General features: G+C 35.9%; 1 protein-coding gene across 1 annotated transcript in view; it reads right to left on the bottom strand.

Moving 5' to 3' along the window:
• The window catches only part of LOC121315968 (prospero homeobox protein 1-like), a 32415-nt gene extending 4874 nt beyond the window's left edge, over nucleotides 1-27541 (bottom strand). Inside the window, exons 1-4 of the mRNA XM_041250611.1 lie at nucleotides 27194-27541; nucleotides 21304-23097; nucleotides 13663-13768; nucleotides 8525-8719 (exon numbers count right to left, since the gene is read on the bottom strand). Coding sequence (XP_041106545.1) covers nucleotides 8525-8719; nucleotides 13663-13768; nucleotides 21304-23030 — 2028 coding nt within the window. The 5' untranslated portion in view covers nucleotides 23031-23097; nucleotides 27194-27541. The remainder of the gene's footprint in view (nucleotides 1-8524; nucleotides 8720-13662; nucleotides 13769-21303; nucleotides 23098-27193) is intronic.
• Nucleotides 27542-27767: the final 226 nt, after the last annotated feature.

Here is a 27767-nt window from a genome sequence, read left to right as displayed (position 1 = left end):
ATATAATTCCACCATGACTGCCTAAAGATTTTGTAATAATACCCGGTGTTTTCCAGTCCCTTGAACTCTCTGTACGTCCTATAGCACTTCTCTGACCTTTATACAGTGATCATTGAATAAACTCTACCTGAACCTACTTGGGCATTTGAAAACATATTGAATAAATAGATTAATTACTTTGCATTGGTTATACAGAGCTATAGAAAAACAATGTTTAAAAGGTAAATATGAACAAATAAAAAAAAGAAACAGTAACCATGCTTTCAGTAAACCCTCAGAAATACCGCCAATGTTTATTTTTTAACATTTAATAAACATTCTGACACAGGAAGCTAATTCATCTGAGCAAAAATAAAAACAAAATAGGTCAGAAAAAAAAAAAAAAAAAAAAAAAACATCTTTTCTAGATGCTAGCATCACAGTGTCTTGGTTTTCCACTGATTTTGGTAATATAAAAATAGGTGAAATTGCTAGACTATGAGAGCTGTCATGTATGTATAATGAGTAAACAGATTGTCAGGGAACAAATACAGTCCAAGGCCACAGTTTGAAAGAATAAATGGATTTCATCTGTCACGAAAGAGCAAAATAAGACACTGCCTATCCCATATCAAATTTTATGAAGCTTCAAAAGAACAATGTTCTGTTAAACAAAAACAAGCGACATTCAGTGAACATTAATTTAAAGGAATCAATAGTCTATATGAGCAGAAACCCCCCTGTTTGGTAAACTCCTTCGAGTGCCACTTTGTCTAACAGTTTTCAGGTTTTCTCAGACAGAAAGACAGTTGCAAAACAGGGGTGATGTGTTGCAACCAAGGTATAAAAACTATGCATCCTTGCAATACCCACCAGGTTGCTGGTAGAAAGCTGGGTAAACAAACTTAATATGCGATAAGAACTGGCCTTGTATTGACTTTTGCTTTTAATTCAAGAAAACTGTGTACAAGAACCATATGTTAGATTCTCAAGTGGGGAAAAAAAGCTGCCAAGGACTTTGGAAGACCAAGATTACAGAGTATCAGAATATTCTTTCATTGTGTCCCACGGTTTACTCTCCCATACATAAATCACAGGCAATAAAGACTTCCTACTCAAAAAAGAGGAAATGCATGCACACATGGATTATCCTTATTAGCAAATTCACAACCAGTTCTTCCTGGTTCCTTTCTCTCCTTCCTATAGTCTGGGATACTAAAGCTATTGAATTTAATGTCTTTGAGATATGGAAACAGCAGTCTTTACAATGCAAACAAGATTAGAGTCTGTCTGAAAAAATAAACATAATAATTTCAGCTAATTATTAACACTGAATCCACTTAAATCTACAGTTGATTAAGCAACATCTGACAGCGCTACATTGTAATTTTTCATCTGAATCAAGGACTTAGGTTCCTTATTTTAATATAAGTGTAAAGACATTTTCAAACTGAAAAAAATAATTCTATGGTATGAACAAATACGCAAATCAATAATTAAAATACTCTTGCATTCAATTTATTTATTTCTAGTTTTATACTGTTAAAATTGTTTAGTTTCTCCTTCGAAATATGCCCTTGATTTAATATATTTATTTATAATTTCAACACCAGCATGGTCCTTCTCCATTTTCAAAGCTGTTTCACAATACAAAATAACACACTTCATTCTGAAACAAACAACCACTATATGATAATTAAAACTTACAAATGGATTAAGATTTATACTCAACATAATCAACCACCATATATATTTGCTAGCTACATTGCATGAACAGTGAAATATTTATTTAAAACAATGTAAAACTATGATTTGTTCAATATATGACCTACATTTATTAAAGCTTTGTGGCCCCAAGTAGCCCCCGATTCCTAGCTCTTGCTACCTGATTTGAAATTGACTTAATATAATATATATAATATATATATATATATATATATATATAGATATATATATATATATATATATATATATATATATCTCAGACTATATATATATCAAAACGGGCCAGAATCTCAGACTAGTACTGTACTTTTACATGTAACAATTACAATAAGCTCTACTCAGAACACTGATGTGCGTGCACCAATTGTGCTATTTAAATCCTTTGGTAACAAAACCTGCTTTCCAATTTAGAGTTGTTTCACAGATTTGATTCAAAGAATACAAGGTCGGAAAAGGTGAAAGTGGGCTGGAATGGGTTATAAAGTCACCCTGTCTCTTATTGCATAGCAACTGGCAAATCTGGGCAGAAATCAGGAGAACAACTGGAATGAAAGGGGAAAAAGGGGGGTGGGGGGGTAAAATGAGGGATCGACCAAGAAACAAAGTCAGCATAAGGAACTGAGCAAGTGGCAGCTTGGAATTGGGCGTTCTTGTCTGGCAAAAGATGGGGCAGGCAGCAAGACTAATGAAACATAGGGGATGCAGGACGTATGCCAGCACAAGAAAGAAGAAGTGCATCAGCCCAAACACACAAACCCCCCCCACACACACACCAAATAAATACATAATCACCATTGAAGTCGCAGACCAGACAACATAAAGTGACATGGTAGTGAAGAAATGAAAGCAAGCCTTCAGAGGCTTTTGGTACACACAGTTCAACTGAAAGAATTTTTTTAGGGTTCATACAGTATTTTAAAGAACTATGGGAATGTATAGGAGTGGGTGGTTATCTTTTTCCGTTTTGTACCATGCAGAGTTCAAAGGCAATACCTGAATTTGTGTGTGTGTGACTAATAACAATGTCAATTTTGGGCCTGCACTACATATTTTTGGCTGCTTTGAAAACAAGGAGTTTCTAACATGTTATATTGATTATCCTGGTGTAAATCAATTATATATATTGCAGTACAACATCTTCAGTAGCTCGGCAGAATTTCCCATTTGGTTATCACCATAGAAACAGAAAACAAAACAAGCCAAAGACAATCAGCACGCTGCCACTTTTGTAGCTTTTTATAACCAATGCTTTCAATAATTTTTTTTTTTTTTTAAATGAATTACACACAATCACAAACGGGGATCCAAAAAAATATGTGTTACATGTTCACACGTGTTGCTACAACTTTTTAAATAATGTACCTGTAATTTTTCTTTTGATTGTTAACAACCTGTCAACTTTTTACACCTCACTTTAAAGTCTGTTCAGAGCTCTTTTCAAAATGTCCACTCTACTGCACTGGGGATTGAGACCTGTCCTCTAAATCACTGCATGAAGAGTGATTAAAAAAACAAAACAAAAAACAAAAAAACATAACATGTGCTCTGGCTTTTCTGTACCATGGATTGTTATAGCTGTTGTTACCTGTTTGACAACGTGAGCAATAATCCTAACACTATCAGTGTACCAGAGCAGACATTTTGAAACAGACTTTAGAAGTTACCTGAAGTTACAAGTGTAAAAAGTTGTCAGGATGTTAACAATAAAAATAAAAATTACAGGTATGTTATTCTAACAGTTGTAGCAACACGTGGGGACGTGTAATGCTATGTTTTTCGGAACTCCCCTACTTACTCTTTGAGTCTTTCACTAATAAAGAGCACTAGAAAATTGTGAAAATTCTTATTACAAACAGCTGTTCTCGTTTGTTAAGTATCAGGTATTACGTTAACACCTTTTCACCAAATATTGCTCCTCCTTACTGATACCAGGTACAATCCCCTGATGACAAGCTAAATAAACCATGCAACATTAAAACTGTTAGACGGTAAACCAAGGCGGCTTGTGTATAGTTTTATTTATAATGATTCCATGCTAACAGGTAATGCTTCTGAGAGCGACATCTCAGTTTGCTTCAGTAATATCCAGGGAGAAATGGGTTAGAGTAGATTGCATGGCTGAGGAGTCACCACTCTCACTGCACCCCTTCAATGACATGAGGTTTGAAGTGTCACAAGTACACATTCTGATGTCACGTGAGTAGTTTGACTGTGCAGATTACATTTTCCATATACATCTAGTGCAGAAAAGGTGCTGTTACTTTGTTGCATTATACAATTATGCATTTAAGATGCATCTAGTCGGTATAAATATAGTCATTTAAAACCGTCAGTTACTCACAAACTAGAATATATAGTTGTCACCTATTAATCCCTTAGCCCTCTCCACCATTCAATGGACTCTAGCTAGTTACATAAAGATATTTTCGGAAAGGCAAATCCATGCTTCTTCTTAGTATCTCTTTAAAGGTGTTTCAACAAGCAGGGAAATGAAAGGCAGATAAAAGTTTTTGTAAAAAGAGGACCCAATTACTTCACACCAAAACCCCTTTTCTATGGAAGGAAGGTGTACGTTATTACAGCTGTCAGGTTTAAGTGACTTTACTGCATAACTGCTTAAGAAGGCAAGGGAACAATGGTAAGCAAAGTAATAAGAAGAGACTGAACACAAAGCACTTGGCAGCCCCTTTCATTGCTTCTAATTAAAGATTCATGAGCAAAGCTTACATTTTTTATGAACCTTTAAAAATAAAGATTATCATAACCATCTTCTAAACAACATTTATGGTAGTTATATTTGCAAACTTGCAGACCATTTTTATAACCACTTACACACTTTCCAAGTATTTTGATACACTGTAGTCAGTTTAATATAGTGCATCCCATATTAATCTATATTGCATAATCTGTTCCTCTAAACAGAGACCTGTATGAAACCGAACAGAAAGTAACCTGTAGGGATTCTGATTTGAAATATGTGCGATTCAAAATGTCTATACTTGCTCGGTTTACAATGCTACATTAACACACCATTACAGTGTTGTTGTACTTTTTTTTATTAATCTACAGAAATTTTCCCTATCTACTTATGAGTCCCATTGACTGTCTCTGTACATAATGCATACACTTCCAACAAACACAAGGACAGCAGTGCATACACAGCCCTCCAACACGCCTATGCCCCAATACCTGGAGGATACATACTGGTGTGTATGAATAAAGTGTACACAAATATGAATACTGTATAATACACTGTCTTTCCCCATTCAAATATTTTACAGAGGGATGGAACCAAAAACAACATCCTTCAATTATCCCACCCTGCAAAAAAGTTGATAAAGTATTTAATTGTACATGCCAACTATAAAGGAAGTGAAGAAATGATTTAATTCCTTAACTACTTACGAACACATATTTTGGTCTATAGAAGCACTTAAGTGGCTAGAGTGGGCTTTAAAGTAAATCTCTTAAATTCCTTGACAGGACATTGCCAGTACAGTATAGTAGTGAAATGTTAGTAGTAGTCAAATTTGACTCCAGGAGGTATGTTTGTTCAGTTTTAAGCTAGGACCCCCTGCTGCCTCTGCAGAAATTCCACTTTATGTTCTTATTGATAACCCTTTTTCCAGAATGAAGGAAAAATAAATGTTAAGAGCTAAGAGTAAGGGGGAGCTGAATGTCAGACAATAGGCAGCAGTATCCACAAAGACTGAGTGGTCAAAGCAAGAGTGGGTGAAAAAATAAAATAAAACACTCCTGCCCTAGCTTGCCTAACACTCACTGAGTTTTTTGCCTTTTTTTTGGGGGGGGGGGGGGGGGGGGGGGGGGCTATAGCCATTAGAATAACCAACAGATGATTTAAAAGATTCTGATTTTAATTTGTGACTCCCTTTGTATAAAATCTTCAATCATATGAAAGTAGGGGGTAGGTCAGATTTAAATAAAAAAAAAAGCCTTTTGGTTGTGCTTCATAAGAGGGAAAAAAGGACACTTTTTCATCAAATGAATTCAGGGAGGGGGAAAAAACAGACAAACACAAAGAACTGAGACTTTTTTCTCTCCAATATTAAATAGGGTAACTGATAAGGTCAGACACATGATACCTAAAGACATGAATCTGTGAACTCTTGAAGTCAAAGGACTTCTCTGTACTTTAACTGCAAAGCAACAGTCTTTCAAAGGAAGGGGGATCATAGAACTCTACTGAATCTCCTTTAAACGTTTTTTTAGCAGAAGGGGGAGGGGGGTGAGGCTCTAAGTAGGGAAGCTTGACAGAAAAACCTTGAACTATTTTCTGAAGGAAAGATGAGACCCTCGCTAGGCTGCCCTAAAATGCCCCCCCTCCCTCCCCCCAAAGGCTCTTCTGAACTTTGATAGGTGCCAAGACATCGCCACTGAAAGCTGGGTATAATTATGTGCTGAATGCTTTATTCACCTCAACAAAGAGCAATACGCACAAAAATACTGAATACATTTGTATGGATGTTTGGAAACTGCTGCACTAGCCTGTCATTTTAGCACATACAGTAGAAGTTTCTATGTTTGCTTTAATAGCTACACACGCCATGTGCTTCAGTGTAAAAATGATTTTGAAAAATAAACAGAACCCAGTCATATGACACAAGAAGAATAAAACATATATTTTACTGGTATATTCTTTCTGTCTTAACCTTACATATGCAACAGAAGGGTCCTCTTCCAAACAGATTACTGCATATGAAATATCTGCATATTTGTTTTTAATTGAGCAGCTAACATCGTCTTTCTTGTTATGACCCAAGCAGCTCGATATTCATTTCATAATGTCAAATTAACCTAAGTTAAAACAGACATTTTTGTATACATGAACTGAAAAAAGGTGTATAACACTTATATATGAATGTTTTTACATAAGTTATTCTAAAGACCATTCTGAAAACCTAAGTTACATTTACATTATCAGCATTTGCTAAAGGTTTTTGTTCTCAATTTTTTTTTTGTTGTTGCCTGGAGGGGCAGAGGAGCTGTGGTAATTACACAGCAAACTGTCTTATGAGGGGAAACTAAGAAAGCTTCACAGAGGAAACACTAGCAGACACAAACATGAACGCAACAAAGGCAATTAATGAACTTGCTTTAATTACAGCTCTGACTCGTTCTGCAATAAGGAATGCAGCAATTACTTCACTTAACATAAAAGTTAGTGAAGGGAAAAAAGACATTTATAAAGGATACAAGAAAGCAGCAAAAGAAAAAGAAGAACACAACAACAAAGAAATCTCAAAAGGAAAAGAAAGCGTATTACTGAAGCACAATGACAGACTAGATTAACATCAAAAGATCAGCAACACAGAGGACATATTCATTCATGAGATACATCCAAGGTGGATGGAACTTTGATGATGCTGAATTTGGCAAAAGTACAATTTGCTGAATCGGCTTGGGTTCCAGTTTCATGTTCTGTGTAAGCACAACTTGACAGGTTAAGGGGGGATATATTCCATTAAAGGTATCCAACGTCAACTATATTTTGAATCATAGTAAGTCTTAGTTGTTGTTCCACCAATTTTGTGTTCCAAATTACAAGTTATAAAAAAAGCGTTGCACGATATTTCAAAATTTAACCTAGTCAGTTGGTTTGTCTAGAAAATTTGCATTGCTTAGCAAAACATCTTTGAGCCAAGCTTCTAATCGGTACTTAGATCTACCTGCACAGACACCTGTAGGTGACATCACAGCCTAATATGCAAAATATCCCTCCTAACTTACTTCTCTGACAATAAAAGTCTTATTCGTCTGTTTTTTTTTTTTTTTTTCAGCTTGAAAATTCAAACTGCTCATATGTAAATAAGGTAACTAGCTAGATATGCCTGGAACTTGTAAAGATCTATAGTCTAATGTTGTATCTTGGCAATTAAAGAACTTTCCGAAGACCACAACCAGCTGTGGACCAATAATACATAAAAACAGTGTTCATACTGTACCTTGAGATAATGAGAATGCCACATTAGGTAATCAGAATTATTGCTTATTTTAAATAGTTCAAAGTTTTCTTTTGTGCAAAATGCAATTGTAATTGCAAATGTCAGCACACTGTTGCATATTAGCAATGAAAAATATTGAGATCCTCAGATAGATAAATAGCAGCTAGGATGATGTTAGGAGTCACAATTTGTGTTAGTTGATATGCTGTGTTGTGTTTACTAGCAAATTAATGGATCAGGGTGTGATAGATGCAGTTGCATGATTTTGGGAGTGTTTCAGGGGTCACTTGGGATTTAGTGGCCAAATTTAGACTTAGATTTAAACTTGGGATTTAGAATAATAGTGGCCACTGGACATCAATCTTTTCACCAATGGTATGGCAAATAATTAGATGCTTCATGTTAAATATCTGGTACTAATTTGCTAACAAACTGACAGTTGATCTAACCAGTGCATTATTTGAATGATTTCTAAATATTACAACAGAAAGTGCACTTAAAAAAGGCAACTGCTTGCTTTGCAATACAGTGCTTTGCCTTACAACTATTTTTGCATAATTTGTATATCTTGCATACACAAGCATGTCTGCTAAAAGTAAGCTTAAAAAAAGGTAAGAATATGTTGATCTATTTTAAAAATAATGAAATAAAACACTCATTGTAAAGGCAGGAACAAACACATTTTTCTTTGTTCAGGCAGAGGTTTTACTAAATACGTCACTTGCAAGTAATTAAAATGAACAGTAGAAATACAATATTTAAGGTGACTGGATATTTGTACCATTATATAACATTATTTCTTTATCTTTTGCCACCAGTCAAATTCCTTCTACATGACAAACCAGACAAAGTCCTACCTCAAAGTCATTTGCCTTGTTGTAGTGCATGTTGAGGGCCCTGTACAGCTCACAGTCCCGAGTGACATTCAGTTCCTCTGAGCCTGTGACACCATCATTGATCGCCTGCCGTGCAAACTTCTCCATCTGAATGTAGTAGAACTCTCGAAAGTTGCTGAACCACTTGATGAGCTGAGAGGTGATACATCTGTTGAACTGTTTTAAAAGAATCACTATATTAGCACAGTTTTATAACAGACAATATAAAAAGCACCATTCAGACATGCATAAAAACAAGTATGCAAGCCTAAAACTTGATGACTGAAACTTTTTTTTTTTGCCTCTTCCATAATTGCACCCATACAGATTTCTCTACATCAATTATGTCGTCTGTAAAAATAAATAAATAAATAAATAAATAAATAAATAGTTGTTTTTGTATAAGTGTTTCTCTTGTAGGAGTGTTAAAGTTGTTCCATAATGTGCTGTGGGACCATTATGTAAAATATGTTTACTCTAAGAAATATGAGTGTGACAACAGAGGTGTACATAATATGAGTATACTATATGCTACTGAACTCATTTGCTTTATTTTCACGTCATTAAAACGCTTTAAATTATTTGGGGAACAAAGTCAATAATTATCAGAAGTTGCATGCATGTAGCCAATTGGCTTCTAAATAAAATGGTAAGCAAGATTCACAAAGGTTAAAACATGACAGTAATCTTGTGTCCCTGTAGCAAAATTGGATAATGTAAACAAACTAGAATGCAAACAAAGAAAACGAATTAAAAGACCACAAAATGTAATAATTTTTTTTTCTGAAGTTTATGGACATTGCAGCTTGAAGAGCAAAACTTTCCAAATGAATCATTTTGGTTTTCTCTGTCATAACTCTGGCCTGGACTGTTTGGGTGCTGCATTAATTGTGTAGTTATATCTCAGGTTTGCATGTGCAGGCTCGGCAGCTTCATGGTCTTTGACCCTGTTGGATGACCTCTGTGACAACAGCATGTGCTGCAGCCTTCTGCAAAAAGGTATTGTGTGCTTTCACCAGACAATTGAGTTGAATTTAGCCAACTTAAAACCAATAAATACAAGAGTCTTTATATTAGCTGGTCCCCCTGCCGTTTGTCATCATGGCATTAATCACCACCCTTTCTCAAAAAAAAAGAGGGGCGTGCATTAATCAAAAATCAACTGCAAGCACTTATCAAGCACTGGCCATGAGAACATGCAGGCCTCTGTCAAGATGACAGCTAAAGTGTATGTGGAGAGAGAGGGGGAGGGGTGGCTTGGTGATAATTACCATGTAGAAAGTTGTTTCTATGCTAGCAAATTTAAGATAATGAAGTGAATGAAAATTCATGGCAGGGAATCTAAGTAACAAGGAAACAGAAGCAGGGAGGGCTGGTGTTTCTCCCAAAAGGCCAGCCTGCATCATATTTGCTGTGCAGTTGCAAAATTTCTTACAGATAACTGACCAGAAAATGATTAAGTCATCATCAAACCGATTCTGCCTGCAAAAGTTCAAACAAATACTTAACCTATCCAAGAATTATACATTCACTCTGTGTGTCTGCTCTGTCTGTATTCAGCCTTGCGAGGATCCTGATTAAAAAAGACAACTGAAGGACCCCCATTATCTGATCTTCTGGTTGCCGATTTCAATAGACCCATTACGATCTGCTGAACTTGGAGTTCTTTCCGCTTTATCTCAGCAGCAAAATACACTGTCCAAATTTCCAGACACTGAGATAAGGACCACAGGCCCCCATGACGGCTTACTGTTCCTTTCTAATTCTTTTAGAATAAGAAACAAAACATTACAAAATGATAGTAGGCTGTGCACTGGGGAATGAAAATGGCTTTGACATGGAGATTAGGCTCTTGCATTGTTACAAGACATTGTCTCATATGAACAAGGGTAGGAGAAAAAAAGGGAGGGTATTTTCTCTAGAATGGCCCATGGATGACATAATGGAGACTACAAAAAAAGTAAGTCCGCATGACATTGTTTGGCAGGAGGGCATAAAGGGAGATTTAAAGTGTATTGTTGCAGAATCGAAATACCAGAGATGCAGTGGACAAAACAACAGAGTCACTGGAACGTGACAACTCAGCAATTAAGGATCATGTCATCTGCTTGTCAAACATACACCCCCCACTCTCCCCAAGCCATGCTGAAAAAATACTTATTTTGAGTATGTGATAGCAAGATGCATTTTTCTTGATGGAGCATGCACAACCATGCAATACATATTAATGACTGATATTAAAGAAAAAAAGGTATTGATAATTCATAACAAAGTCCTTGAAAACAACTCTGTCAATACAAGCATGATATTGCTGTCTAACATGAAGTTCTGCATGTCAAACTCAGGCAAATGTTGCAAAAAAAAAATATGAATTACAACCACAGCAGTTTTGCCGATTCTTCTTTTGGTTTAGGATGTGTACATGCAATTCTATTACAAATGTATGTATAACCATAAAAGATTAAGAAACAGATCAGTTTATTGTACAAACCCAGAGTAAGACATCTGTGGTGTGCTAATGTGTTTTCAAAAACTAATTGCTACAATAAAAGGTCTGTGTTTCCAAAGCAGAAGAGTCTCTGACTTTGATTAACGTTTCCCACGGGATACCTCCGTCCTGATATTTGCTAAGGAAACTTCCTAAATATTCAATGAGCACAGTCAAAAGATGCATAAAACAAATCCATTAGACACTTTAATCTAGCCAGGCAGCAGTTGACTCAAAGGGGTGGAGGGGCTGAGAAACATCATTTACGTAACACAGACATGCTCAAAATCCTGTGAACGACTGTTCTTCAGGCAGACTACAATATAGCATGCTACTCCAATCAGCAGCTACATCTCCCTTTTCCTTTGGGCCAATAACCAGGTAACATGATACTACTGTACTTTATCAACTGCCAGAATGAGAAGTAAACTCACCAGTATCCAGTTTACTGTCACAGTTTAAATATCAACTGTAGCAACATTAGGCGTCATGCCATTAAGCATTACACACAAGGCTTTGAGAAAAATAAAAATTTTAGGAATGAAAGCTATTTGCCAAAGCAAACAGTTTTAAGTTTTAAATGAGCTTGAAGGATGAGACAGATAAATTATTTACTTTATAGTTTTATGAACCTTCTACTGTGAATTAAGTAGCACAGCTAGTAACTCACAGAAAACTTCTCTATGTCCTGGCAAGAATTTTCTATTACACATTACAGTTTATTCCTAATACATGTTTAAAAGATAAGACAACTGAAGCGTTCAATGTTGCAAGCAGCAAGTTCTTCACATCACTATACATGTTGCAACATCTGTACTTTTAAAGTTATTACTCTGAAGTCTTACAGGTTTACTTTACACCACAACTGAAGATTTCAACATTTATATTTTAGTCAAACAACTGATCTTTTGAGAAACATCCCATTAGAAAACCTAAACATTTAAGAAAATACACAAATGTATCATTAAAGGTAAAAAAAAAAAATAAGAATTGTTTTTTTTTAACAATTTAAAAAAGTAAGACACTTTCAATATTTTTTACTTTAAAAAATGACCATATTTATTCTAAATATATCTGTTGTTTAACTTGTGGAATGAAAAAACATGCTGCTTGGTAAATGCCTGCTGTAGTTATCACTAGTTTTGATTAATGTGGCCTAAGGTGTATAATTAATTTATACACCTTAGGCCTCACACTAATATTGCTTGGCTACCAGAAAAATATACACCCCTATGTTTTATTAATTCAATATAAATGGCCTTTAATATAAATTGTTAACAGAAATACTGTGGAGCTAACAAAACAGTGATCGGAAATCTTACGTAATTTTTCATATATCTCCCATAATTATATATTACCATATGCACCATTCATGGTAAATACATTTTTTTAATGTATTTTTTGTAGCTATTACTGATGAAAAAATGTGCGCTCTCCACACTTATTTCAGCTTCCCTTCTTCATAAGGCCACATGAGGGAAGCAGAAACATTGGAAGCTTTAGTTAAACCCTTGAAACAATCTAAGCATAGTTATAACTACCACAATGCAAGTTAAACATCAATGCGAACTTCCATTTAGTGTGTCCGCCTGAATTTCTACACCACACAAGCAATGATCAATATTCAATATTCAATATTCGCAGCTTGTACAATTATACCATTTACTGAAGTTAGAAAAATGATATTCCAAAGAACTACTTTTAAATAACATTGAAGCATATTTGCACATTCACATAAAAAGCTGTACGACACCTAGTGGGTGTGATTATCTCATCTTAACCACACATCTGTCATGACAGTAAAAAGTAATACAGCTGTGTTCGTTTCTTTTTTTCATTTAAATATATGATTACATTAACATCCTCCTAAAAATACCAGCAGTAGCTGCAATTGTAATATTGACAAGATATCACAGTATACAATAAAACGCTGTGTACTGTGACAATTTAAACACAAACTGATTCATTTACTTCTGTATTCATTTTTTTTATAACTTAGTGTCATTTCTCAGTAACTAACCAAGTAGTCTTCACAGGTAGAGTTAGTCACATGGTATGCAATTACTGACAGTTCAGTAGCCCCCAATGACAAAAGTCAGGAGGTTGTGGAATTCAGTAGAGGGAGAATGCAGCTGTGAGCGGACAGCCTTCACATCCTCATTAGAATAATGTGGCCTGAATCTGTCACTTTATTTATCCTCCTTATGCTCACTGTACACTGCATCAACAACAAATTAAGTTGTAAATAAGAAACAATCACGATTGTTGCTGTTGTTTTGTTTTTAATTCCGATGCAGTCGCTGATTGAAGAAAATACATAAATAATGTACTAAGCTTTTTGACAAGACTTTATACAACAAAAGATCTTGAAACATGCATATGTTGTCAAAAGCAGTTGAGAGAAACCTCTAATCAATGAAGCTAGATGCATTTTTCTCATCTTGTGTGCTTTCAAGTCTATTCTGACACTGTAAATGTTTGAACCAAAGTTAGAAAAGAACATTTCAAAGCTGATTATTTGTTTACATATATTGTCCCGCCACAACTATCCCAAGAAAGAAGACACAACAAATATTTTACATTAAACAGCACCTTAAAACAAAATTAATTAAAAAAAAAAAAATCACCTTACCTTCACATCAGAGAAGAACATCTTGAGCATGTTGGAGCTTGGGTATCTGGTGTAAAAGAACATCAGCTTTGCCTTTTTTAGGTGATTCGGTGAAAGTCCTTCCTGAATTTGCTACAGGTTAATTAAGGTAAATGTGTTCAACCATATTAGAAATTCACAAGTCAATAAACATTTCACCCCCTCAGCTCCCCAAACTCAAACCCAAACCTAAACCCAATTACGCACAAACTCTCCAAACAAATGAGCAAAAATATGAACAAAGCTAACAAGAATATACATTTGAAGTAGGTAAATCTATTACCTGGAACATAACTAGGTAATATTAAAAACAACTAGGAGGAATACAAAAGCAAGTAGTGTACATGTCTTATATAATCATTTAACATGCTCATATACATCCAAGCAGTAGCTGCAATTGTAATGCAGATATATTGCAAGGTACAACATGTTTAATAAGTAACTCAGTAACTCTGTCACTCTTCATTACAGTACTCTAGCTTCCAAAACAATGGAACACCTCATTGTATTTAACAGTCAAAACTGAACTGGTGTCTCAAAGCGGTTTGCATACTAGTAACTAAGAAAACAGGTAACACACTGCATTTAGAAGCGTGTGATCCTTACAAGATGTATCAAGTCAAGATATATCAAAGATTATTTTACTGACAGTAAAAAGGTCTTTTGGGGCGAGTAGATCAATAATTGTGGGTTAGCTGATCAATAAATGTCTACTTACCCAAATAATGGGGCCTATTTATCTGGAAACTTCATTACCCTTTAGATTTGTAAACAGAAGCTACTGAAGCAAGTCCCAGGAGAAAGCGAGGCAAATCCAAAGCAATCTAGACATCCCAATTATCCTACAGTTTCTTGGCACTCTTTTGCGCATTGCGAGTTAGGACTGGATTGGACACATCTGTGCCGCAGACTGGTCCTGCTATTTCCTCTGCAAATTAACGGCTTTATAATTTATAAAAAATTGAAGATTCATGGAGAGAAAAATCAATGTGGACCCACAAGGTCAATTTAGGAGGGTTCCTTGCTGACGCTTCTCCCCAGGTTATAACGTCTTCAAAAGTAGCACAAAACAAAAAGTTTATAAATACTGCTCATCTCCTAGCTCTGTGTGTGTGCTGTTTACTCCCTTTTTTATAATACTGCATACAATACAATTGGTTTATTGTCAAATGCATTTTACTATAGCCCTGTAAAGTAAACTGTAAAAGTTGATGATTTGATTATTGTAATCACTATTTCCCAAGTATTTATGAAATATAAACCATATTATATTTCGATCCAAGTCAGGTTGAGGGAGAAAAAAAATAAAGGTTTAACCAATTTCTCTAGGTCAACATCCTTGCCTGAAGAAAAGAAACCTTATCTATGTTAGCAAACTCTGAAGCAACTTGATTAAACTGGCTCTTTGTATTTCAGAAGCTTAATGATTGCATAGATTATAACTCATGATTGACATGCTTCTTGTGCCAAGAGAGGAGAGTTGAAAGAACCCTCAGTGACCTCCATTAGACTGATAGGGAAGACTAAAAGAGCATTACACTCTCCAGTGCCATCTGTCATAACACATAAGTGAAATAACAGCACCAAATGAAAGAAAGTAAGGCAAGCTGTCTGCTTTCACTAAGACAGGACATCCGAAGGAGCCAAAACTTTCATTCACAAATGAGAAAATGTTTCTAAAAAAAAAAATAACAAAAAAAACCCCATTTATACAAGGTTTTTTTTTTTCCCCGAATTGTTATGTAAATCTCAGCACAGTCGAGCTGCCACTGCTTAAAAACACACACACACACACACACACACACACACACACACACACATATATATATATATATATATATATATATATATATATATATAGGATTTTATATATATATATATATATTATAGCAATAGCTGGTTTATTATATACTTAATTATTTAATCTCAATTAAGTCATAAATCTGTTCTGTTTAAACAATTAACACTGACCACTGATCTTATTTATCAGAATTCAGTGGATACTATCTATATGGCCTCTCTTTTTTTTGAGTACTGGAAACTAGGAATCCTGTCCACAACTCAAAGTACAAAGTTTGAATGGCAGGAAAGAAATACATCTTCTGTTTTCTATTTCTCAGAGATTAAAAATGTGAGCAAATTAAATTAAACAGTACTCCTGTTGGTAGATCTGGTGATCATGTGGCCTGGAACACTCTGCATTCTAGGTATCCTAAAATATTCAGTAAAAATAAAAAAAAAAGATGTGCAGTCCCAGGGCAGAGACAGCGATTTGAGTAAATACCATTATTTACTTTTAAACTGATAAGGAGTTTCATTAAAGTGATGTATTTAGTGGTAACATGTAATTGATAACATATTTGATTAAATGATAACCTTTTATGGATCAAATATGGGGGTTAATTAATATCACATATAGTGCCATATATATATATATATATATATATATATATATATATATATATATATATATATATATATATATATATATATATACCTTAAAAGTGATTTTTTAAAATATAATTCTCAGTAACTGAAATTATTTTTGGCTTTGGTAAGGATCAGAATATGCATTGATCCACAGCCTCATAAGCATTATAAGCATTATAATTTAAATGATGCCCAAGAACGAGACAACAATTGTTATTTAACTGGGTGGAAAACTATTAACATTGGTGCATGGAACATGAAAATCCAAAAGACAGTATGTCAATATACAAAAAAAAAATATTTTACCTGACCTTTGATGGGTATTTCTTTTTTTTTCTTTTTTTTTAATTATGCAAACAAACCAATTTGGATATATCTCTTTGGACAAATACATCATAGAGTATATGTTATCCATCAACCATTAACAGCTCAATAGTGCTTTTCAATGCCACTGGAAGACCATTATTACAGTTGGGGAAAAAAAAAACACCTTTTGGTTTTTGTGACGCAAATACTACAATCTCCAGGTGAACACATTGGTGTGTTAATAATAAAATACTAATAACCAGTCTTTAAAAACAAAAAGGTGTAACAGACCAACTGGCTAATATCCCTTATTAAGTGCTTGTGCTGAAAGGCAACTGTTCTTCCAAGAAAGCACTAGCTGTTTCCAGGATACTTACACGCGCACAATGAGTCATGACAGAATAGACTTGGTAAACATACAGCTGCACTGAACACAAGCTAAGCCCCATTCAAGGCCAGGAAAGAAAATCAGCACAAATAAATATTAAGGAGTTAAAAGGGAGAGGATGGGAGTAGGGAGCAAACAAGCTATGTCCCAGTAGCTCATGTGTCTCAATATTTTCAGCCACAGCTTCGTGAAGACAGATGAAATTCAATTCTATGGTGTCATGCAAAATAGAAAATAACTGCTGAAACTTGAACCAGCTGCCAGGTGTAAAAAAAAAAAAAAAAAGATGATAAATCCATAAATTAATGAAAGACATCTGCTCAGGTACATAAAAGATTAGAGGAATATTGCACTGCAGCTGAACCTAAAACAGTGTTCAAACAACCTGCAAATCTGTGTGTTGTATGTTTACAAGGCACATTATAGATCACTGTTGTCACCTGAGACAAGGCCGGAAGTTTGCCTCTGCTTTAAATGCAATGATATTAGGATCAAGTCTTGGAAAGACATGCACTGCAATTAATAATGAAGCTAGCCAGCCAAGTGGTGGAATTAATCAGAGCTGAAAACAAAAATACTCACTTAAACGGATCTCTTGGTTACAAATACCTGTAACTACTGCAGTCCAGTTCAGTTCAGCCAATGTAGTGTACTGTGTGCTACTGGACTGCTTAAATGCTATTGTTCCATTTAGGATTACAGTTATATAAACAAGACTTATTTTCATAAAACTGGGAAGATGGACTGTTATATGGTTTACCAGTTTTATTTTTGTTATTTTTAATGACATTTGACATTGTGAGATCCTACAAGCGCATTGTGTGAATATAATATTTTACTAATCCACTACCTATGTCTCTTAATGAGGGGCTTTACATTATTTTGTGTGTCTCAAAACTTAAATTCAGACCCTAATCTATGGTAAATGCAAAGTGCTTTCACCTGCACAAAGGTCTTAGAACTGCACAAACACATGGCTTGTGCTTCGATATGCTGTATGCAAATGTTTTGGGAATAGAACAAAGCTATTTTTCTTGAGATGCAAAGAGGCCGCGTGACAAGGAAGATCATGACTCTCATGGACAAAAACAATTGGCTGTCTGTTTCTTCTTGGATTTGAATAAAACTTAATATTTGATTAAATAGATTCATTTGCAAATATCTAGCATACATTCAGGCTAAAACATGAACTCATGGTGCACATGGCGTCTTGGCATCTTTAAAAAAAAAAAAAAAGTTTAATTAACCCTTTGATTCCTGCAAAAAGAAATACTGATTCAGTTATTTTACTTTAGCATTACTCAGACTTGCTTAGTTATCACTTTTACATATATATATATATATATATATATATATATATATATATATATATATATATATATATATATATTTTTTTAAATATGTTTTACATATTCTTCTTTGTTTTATTCTGTGTCTATAGAATTCAAATACATCACAAGCACTGAAAAAAGGTTGAAACACAGTTTACTCTAAAGGTTAAGAAACCATATGAAAAATAAACAGCTACCTGCAAACACCTGTTAACATCAGCTTCAAAGAAAGGAAAGGAAAAAACTATGCTGCCAGGCAACAGCAAATGGTGCAGCAAGTAACTGACTGTTGTCAACAAATCTTTGGAAAAAATATAAATAGAAACTGTAATTATTACTTTTACAATGTGATATGATAAGAAAGGGGACGCATAGTTGGGAGAAAGTGGGGCTTTATCACACAGGCATACATATTCTAATAGAGAATAAATCTAAAACTAACATAACAAAACATGGATGACTTCAATTATAATAAATGTGGAATTAATAATAGTTATATTGCCACTGCTGCTGCCAGGATCGGATTAATGAATAGGCAAACTAGGCATGTAACTAGGGCCCTAACTCAAGGAGAGGCCCCCAAAACGGTTATGTTTTTATTTATTTTTTTATTTATTTTTTACATATACAGATTTGACCGGAAAAACTTAACTCCCTGACATTCAAACCATTAGGCATGTATCTCAAAATCAAATTGTTAATGACAGGTGTATCGCTGATTTCGGTAACATTACCCCATAGGATTCTGTATCCCCATATTATTCCATGCTTGCGCAGATGCAGTTTTTAAAAGATCGCTGGCCGTGCAGGCGCGATATTTCTGTGACCGAGCCCTGCTGTCTTCTCAAATACTGCCACTGAGTTCTGTTGCAGCTTGCAACAAATATTGTAAACAAGACAAAACTAATTCTGTGGCAAAATAAAGCAGAACATTTAACACCACCACTGATTTTGCAAATATACAGTAGGTTCAGCCTCCTGAGTGGCTCAACACACAAAACCCTTGATTAAAGTAACCTTATAGAATTTTTTTCTTTTAAAACACATTTTCATTGTATTTCATGTAAATACTTTTCAGAAACATAAAGCCTTCACATCCAGCGATCTCAGAAAAAAAATGCAACTGTGTCGGCATGGAATCATCAAGGGTACAGAATTCTATAGAGTACAAACATCTACCATATGTGACACCTGAACTTACTTGTATGCCAAAACATTGCTGATTTCTGAGAAAAAGGGCATTTTCTTTAATGAAGCAAGTCAAAACCCACCCAGTCAACAAAAAAACCAAAGAAACACTGACGATTTTGCGTGCAGTAAACTGTTATTTGACTATACAACAATGTACAGGCATATTTGTTTTTTTTTACTATTTGTTTTCGTGGACTATTGTGGTGTTATCGTTAGTGAAAAAAAAAAAAAAACTTTACAGTACCCTTCTATATATTAACTTTTCCAACTTCATATGGTCTTCCTTATTTGTTTGATCTGTTGACTTTTTATTCAGTAAATCAGGAAAAGTCATTGTCGAGCTGTGCTACAGGATTTAACGCAGGCTTGAGGTTTTTTTTCAGTTTTATTCTGAAATGTACTTAGCACATCCCCTACAGTTGAATTTTCTGTCAGATTCATTCAGTCGTTCATAATAACTTCAAACTGAGAATTATACCTGTCGTAAAAGGGAGGAGGGTTAGTTATAAAGGCTGTAATGTATACAAAAGGATATCTTCTTATTCTTTCTGCCAAAAGTTGCTTGAAAACTTACAGAATTCAGTGGGATGGTAGATGCTTATGCTTAGCCGAAATGTAAACATCTGTCTTTCAAAAACCACTTATTGCAGAGTGCTGAAAGATGGTAAATTTGTTGAGGGATAGTCCAAGATTAACTGGTGTTCACAAGAAGCTGATAGGTTGTGTAGTATGGCAGCCGTGCAGCATGACGTCAAAATTGCACGGTACAGTCGTCATAATCACAAACTACAAAGATCTTTTTCTCCCAAACCGCTAGTTCGATTGAACCAAAAATTGGCACACATGATCCTAGTCTCTAAAGGTGGTTCAAGGGAAGTTGCTACAATAAAAACCATTGTGGCACCATTGGATGACATCCTCATCATCATACAAAACTGACTAATAACTACTTATAGAGTGCAGACAGGGCCATGGTTACTATGGAACACATGTAGTAACCCATGTATGCTCTATAAAAAATGTCATTGCCCGTGACCTCTGACCTCTCCTAAAGGTCAAATGTAAAACTGGCTTATAACTCCTTATAGAGTGCAGATAGGGTCATGGTTACTATGTAATAACGGCATTCTGCACTATTTGCTAAAGCGTTTGGTACCGGTACTGGCATTTTGCACTATTTGCTAAAGTGTTTGGTACTGCTACTGGCATTCTGCACTATTTCCTAAAGTGTTTGGTACTGGTACTGGTACTGGTACTGGTACTGGGAAGCTGTAAAGTTGCTGGCAACTCTAGTTTTCTTTGTTTTTGTTTTACTAGGACAGACAGAAGAAAACAGTACAGACCTTGCCCTTTAAGATGTCACTTATTTGATTTTTTTTTTTTTTGCTCCCTGGCTTTCAAAAAAAACAACATTTGCTTTGTGTATTTAAATACACAATGTTTTTTGTGTGTCTGGGTGAACTGAGGTAGACGCTGCAAGAGCAGGTGAGGAATAACTTCCTGTGCTTACATAAGTAATGAGAACACAATCACACCTAATAACATACTTTTAAAAAGGTTTATATTATGCATTGAGATTCATCATAAGACTATTGGGAGAACCCAGGGGTTAATGGACAAGTCAATTACTTGATTTTAATTGAAATCTATGTATCTCTATGCTGCAAGAAGTCTACCAGTTCCTACTAATCATGCAGTGTTATAAAGCATTGCATCAGGTAATTGAGTTCCATGTTATAATGCCCTGCAGTGATCTCTGAAGTACTGAGACATCCTAACCCTAACCCCTGAAATCCTCTAGTAATCAATGGATATCTTACTAAACAAACTACACATATGTTTTATATACACACACACACACACACACACACACACACACACACACACACACAAACACAAACACACACACACACACACACACACACACACACACACACACACATACAAACACAAAACATAGTTTTTTTTTAAAAGGATATTGTACTTCCTGAATAAGGTGAAATCTCTGCCATGTCCTGAAGGTCTCCGCATTCAGACTTTATGAGGGACAAAGACAGGCCTTCAGTTGTGCTGCCTGGGTAGGAAGGCGAGCACGATCGGTGGTTCATGTGATGACTAGATGACATCTTGGTCCGTAGGCTAGTGGTCTCCCTGGACAAGTCCAATGATTCTGGAGATGCCCTCTCTTTGCCCGAATAGGATCCGGAAGGGGTGCTTAAAGGGTTCTGAAATGGGTAGCCCATGAGTGGAAGGGGGAAGGGGTGGCGGAAAGAAGGAGAGCCAAAGCCCACAGTGGCTGACAGTGGAGACGGATGCAGTGAAGGGTGGTGATGGTGATGGCCAACAGGGGTGGGAGCGGAGGATGATTGGTCGGATGAGTTCTTTCGAACCACCAGGGGCAGTGCTTCTGTCTGGTCATTGGAGCTAGGCACCTGCATGTTGGCAAAAGTGTCTTGTGGGTTGGGAATGATGATATCGCCAAAGCACTGCAACCGGTGGTTAGTGGTGTGGAAGTTTGGGTTCTCTCCATTGACAGCAAACCGGGCTTGAGGCATCTGGAGGGGTGGGAAGACCTGAGGAACAGGCTTTGAGAAGACCTTAACCACTGTGTCCACTACCTGGGACATGGCAGTGTTCAGTTCCTGTTTCAATGTCTCAGCCAGCTGCTTGCCTTCCGTGTGCATGGAGGCTGGCCCTTGGTCTTTCCCTCTCTGGCTGTCTCTTTTAGGATTTTCTGTCACCACTGCCTGTTGCCTAATGAGGGCACGTGCACGGTCAATGAAATGCCCTGGGTCCAAGTCGGACATTTCGTTGTCTGATCGGTCAGGCACAAAGTCTTGGGCCTGGTGGCCCATGCCATCTGAGTGCATGCTGTCTTCAGACAAGTTACCATCTTCTTCGTTTTCTGAATCTGTGCTGTCATAAATTTGGTAGAACTTCTCTTGAAGCTGCCGCAGCTGCTTCTGCATGTCCTCCAGCTGCAGTTTCAGCTGCCTGCGCTCCTCGTGTTTCTGCTCCTTTCTGGCTGAAACCAGCTGCTGGAAGCTCTGTTGCTGCTGCTGGGGCAGCTTCTGTTTGCGCTTGTTTTCCCTGTAACTCTCCCGGGGGCTGGGGGGCTGTGGCGCCCCATCTCTGTCATTCTCATTTCCACGTAGCGCAACGCTGGGAGAGTGGCTCATACCACGGATTATGTTCTCCACTCTGGCCCGCTTGGCTCTCAGGTGCTCATCACTAAGACGCTCTATATCAAACTGGCTCATGGTCGGCCTGCTGAATGGGGAAAGACACTCTTGGGGGCTTTCTCGTGAAGAGTTACTGCAGACATCCTCCTGCTGAATCTCTGAGCCCGTGCTTGAGAGCCCACTGCCTAGAAAGCTGGGCTCTGTGCCACCATTTTTGGTCATGTTATTTTTCAGCAGCTGGGAAATGATAGTAGCTCCAGGAAAAGGGATCATGGCATCTTCGTACGAGTTTGCCCTCTTCAGCAGCTTGCGGAGCACGTTTGACTTCTCCCCATCTGCATGCTGCACCACTGAACACTCGACGTCCTGCTCTGAACCGTGGGGATTCATGGCACTGAATAAGGTTGTTCTTCCTTTACCGAAAACCACAGATGCTGTCCCTACAGTCCTTTTCACTCCAATGTCAACTCTTCTTCTCTTGGTTTGTCTGCTTAAGAGGGCTGCACTGTCATGGTCAGGCATCACTCGACTGTTATTGTGCCATCTTCAAAAGCTTGTCAGCTGGGCACAGCTCGAGAATCCTGGGACCCTGGCCAACAGAACAAAAGGACTGATGAATAATTTTCTTTAAATTTCCAAGTTTCCTGAACTCAATTCTGAATAAAACATAAAATGCACAGAGATATTACTGAGATTTGTGGCACATTAAAATTATTGCAATTCATTATGCACTAGTTGAAATTAAACATTTTTAAATATAACTGCTCCGGTGGTTTAAGACAGATTAACAGAGTAATATAATGCTCATACAAAAATGCCTAAATTATATATTTATCTTGAACAAAACAATAGATTATCGAGAACAATTACATTTAGAATATTGGTAAAATGAGACCCTCAATAGACTAGAACTGCCATACACGTTGTGTGGGGTGGACTTATTTTTATATTATACTATAGCAGCACCCCCCCCCCCCCCCCCCCAACAATTTCAAAAGGCAAGACACACTACAACAGCATACAATAAGGATCCTTATTTGGTCCTGTCCTCATTTCCATCAGCATGCGCCAAAAAAAAAAAAAACTACAGAAGACGGTTGACTTTAGCATCACATCCACAGTTACAGAAAGGGAGTTCTGGTTAACATTTATAACTAACAGTTAGAACAGTTCAAATTATGCAAAGAAATAGTGAGTGTATGAGAAATAACATTAACAGATAGTGAGCAAATTTTTCATTCTAATATTTTAGTGGATTTTACTGAAATTCTGAAAAAAAGTGTCTCAAAAGTAATTCTTAATCCAAGTTTTTTTTTTTTTTTTAATGATAATGAATATCTAAAAGATTACCTGAAAGATATCTAAAGAATGCCTAAAGGATAGCTAAAATATCTAAAATAAGTGTTCTTATAGTTGGTAGGTTTCTGGCTTACAGGGATGCATATTCAAATTATTCAATCAATTATACCACTGAAAAACAGAACAGGAATGTAAAAAATAAATTTCCTAAGGATTAAGTTATATGTTACTTTGTTGCATTATTAACAGAAGGAAAGGTGCTTTGAAATACACAATTTGGCTGAGAAATTGAACATTATTTTTGAACACAAGCAAGGAAAAATCTGCCTCGTTTAACAGAATATGAATTTCCCTATAAATACAAACAAATACCTATTTTTGATTCAACATGACATCAGTAGAAAATACTGTATTACAGCAGAATACAGACTGGGAGCCATCCGCATTTAACTCATAATACACATTATTTTATAGAACAGTATTTAATTAATACATTTATCTGATGCTAAACTTTACATCCACCTAACAGAACCCATCATCACAATAATAGGCTATCTTGTCAAAGGCAGCATGTAGACTTTAGAACGGCTTCCACCTCTTTCAGTGCACCTGTTAAAACATCTACGTGCTCCGCAGGACAGCATCAGCATCGGTTGGCTGTACAGAATAACCATCTACCCATGCAAAAGGCTCAATTTCAGCATGAAATAATTCTAATGGATTTCCAGAACCAAAACATGCAGTTTTGGTTGTTGATATTTTACTAGTATAGTATGTCCAATTTTAATTTAGTTTTTATTATGTTATCAAATGCATTATATATATATATATATATATATATATATATATATATATATATATATATATATATATATAGACACACACACATAAGTAACTAACTGCATCAGTTGTACATTATAGTACAAACCCAACTTCCATGTCAGATTTTTTTGTTTATGATATTAAACTCAATGTAAATACAATGTAAAGATGCTGTACAATGTACAGTACAGACTTGTTCAGGATTTGCCAGGTTTATGTAGCTTACTATATGTCAATTTAAAAACAACCCCCAAAATACACATATATATTTCACATGCTATTTTTTTTTTTTTTTTTTTTTTAACTGGCAGCTTAAATAACAGAGAGCAAACAGGGAAAGAAAGATTCAAAATGTATCTCATGTGTTAGTGTATTGTGTGGATTTTGCCCACAATATGTACACTTCTTTGTTAATAAATGTTATCCTGATTCCTCTAAATGTAATGGTGGTTATAAGAATATCATTTTATCCATATTTGAACTGTTATCTTGAAAATGAAACATAAGATTCAGTTTAGGACAAAGTCCACTTAACATCTATACTAGATATATAAAACTGTTCTCACTAAAGCATGTTCTAGAGGAAAATTATCGTCCGGCTTTTCTATATGCTCATAATGAATTAAATGCCAATATTAGGACTGGTGCTCAAAGGTGTTGAAGGTTGCCTTACACTTCTACCATCTCTGTCACACATATTTATAGTTGAAAAGTTTGCAGACAATTTAATGATTGAGTTCTGGTGCACACAGCTACATAGCAAAACAGCTTTCCAACATGTAAAATTTGGATTTGTAAATTAAGTTTAACAGTTCTAACCGCATTTAAAGGGAACTACAAACACATGTTTAAATACATTTTATAATTTAAGCGTTTATTGGTAATATCATTAACTAATTCAAGTCTTTCTTTGATGTATAAGGCGTGAATGTCCAATATCATAAAACGAAATGCTTTACAACACACTTTCTCGGCTGTAAAACAAAACCTACTTCACTACAATACTGCACAAAAAACCACACCATGCACAATTTTCATGTAAGTCTATGTATACCAAAAACATAATAATAGAGTTTCGGATGCCTAAGAACACTTAAAGCCTTCCTCCCTGACAGTAAGCTAAGCGCATAATAGCTTCAACAATAGCCAAAGTCGTTAAGGTTCCAATGACAGTACTCGCACCTGTCTTTTTAGACAGACACACACGTACACACGCGCGCACACACACACACACACACAAACACAACGCACCTGTCTCCATTTGCCCATGCGCAGTATGCTTAAGTATCCAACCTTTCTATTTGTTTTACAAAAGAAACCTCTGATCTTTTTTTTGTAGTTCTAACCCCGAGTATGTAAATCTTAGAAAGTCGGGTAAACAAAAATATACGGTTTTATTAGCCTATCATTATTTTTAAGTATACCCAATTACATTTATCAATATACAGACACTAGCAAATATATATATATATATATATATATATATATATATATATATATATATATATATATATATATATACACACACACACACACACACACACACACACACACACACACACACACACACACACACACTGATTAGAAAGGAAACGTTTCAATAATATAGCAATATAATATATTGAAGCCTATAAATAAAATTATACTTAGCATTATTCTGATTCCAATTTAAATTCTGTCGCCGTGGTCTCTATATTACGATTTAATATAAACTGCCCATTTATTTTTCATTATGTCTACACAATTTGCAGGCTACTTACTGAAGTATTTTACACTAGCATTTCATTGTAGGCTACATCAAGTTTTTTCAACGAAGTGCAACTCTTTAAACCCAAAAACAGTCACTTGAAAACGACCATTTGATACAATAAATCGGAAATTCACACTGTCAAATCTACCAAATTTGGTTTAACTTAGATCACTTGCGGGTTTGTTTTACACGCATAGCCACTAAAAGAGAACTGGGAAAATATAAAGGTGAAAATCTGTTCGCCCAGCATCAGCACTACTCACTGGAAAACTTTCAAGCAAATCCAGTCAGAAGAACACCAGCGCCTGCCGTTCTGTACATCAACAGAAAAGACGATCACGTTCGATTTTCAAAACACACTGAATCCAACAAAAACAGCGCAAATCTAACTAACACTATCACTACCTGCCGAGAAAAAAAGGGGAAGTAGGCATGCAAATGACAAGCAAATGGTACCTGGTGAGATGAACAAAAAAGCAGACAGCAAAAGACAAAGAACATATGCCAATACAACAGACTTAAAGGACCATACAGTATGTAAAACAAGAACAAAGGTTCACTTTTTTCTTTAACATTAAATTAAGCACAATTTCATCATAAAGTTAACTGTCTTTTACTTACTTTGTTGTAGGAATTACAATGTGTCTGAGAAACAGAAGACCTTGAAAACGTCTTCAGTTATTATTATTATTATTATTTTTAATAAATAAAAATATAATAAATACATTTAGCAATTCATTTCTGAATAGTACCCATTTATTTCCAGAACTGGATTACAGCACACGGGAAGCTACCTAAGGACAAGGTTACTTACTCCGCAGATGAAAGGAAATTGAGCGTCTTTGCTAGTGAAAGAGAGAATACAGAGGGCTGTTCGCCTGGTGATGAATATTGTAATTTCTCAGGGCAGGCAAGAGTGATGTGCGTGAGAGCGGAAAAGAGCTCTTTTGCGCCGCTCTTCTTCTGGGATTGTAATTGTACTTCTCTGCGAGGCGAGCTAGGCAGAGCTGCTCTCTACCACCAACAAGATTCACTTTAAGACGCAGCTGAAGGAAACAGGAAGACGGCGCGTCATAATCATTGTGATGTAACACTTCCACCTACCAATAAGAACTGGCCGCTGGATTTAGAGGAATACAAAACACTGAACTTCACCGAAAAAAAAAAAAACAGTGATGGCTGGATATTGACAGTCAAAGAAGGCTTGTTATAACACCTTCCCAGCAATCTGCAAGTGAAGGTTGATGGGCGCTTTCGTTATTAGGTGCACTACATTATTCAAATAAGGACAGTAAGTAACTGATGACCTTTAACTTAAGGTCACTCTTTGGCTTTCAACCACTTTCGCAAAGCATATTTGTCCAAGGAAAATGTGCTGTCTAGTCTAG

Source organism: Polyodon spathula, chromosome 5, assembly GCF_017654505.1.
Source record: "Polyodon spathula isolate WHYD16114869_AA chromosome 5, ASM1765450v1, whole genome shotgun sequence".
NCBI classification, from domain to species: domain Eukaryota; kingdom Metazoa; phylum Chordata; class Actinopteri; order Acipenseriformes; family Polyodontidae; genus Polyodon; species Polyodon spathula.
Note: the sequence above shows the minus strand (reverse complement) of the source record. Positions and strands in the feature narration are given on the sequence as shown.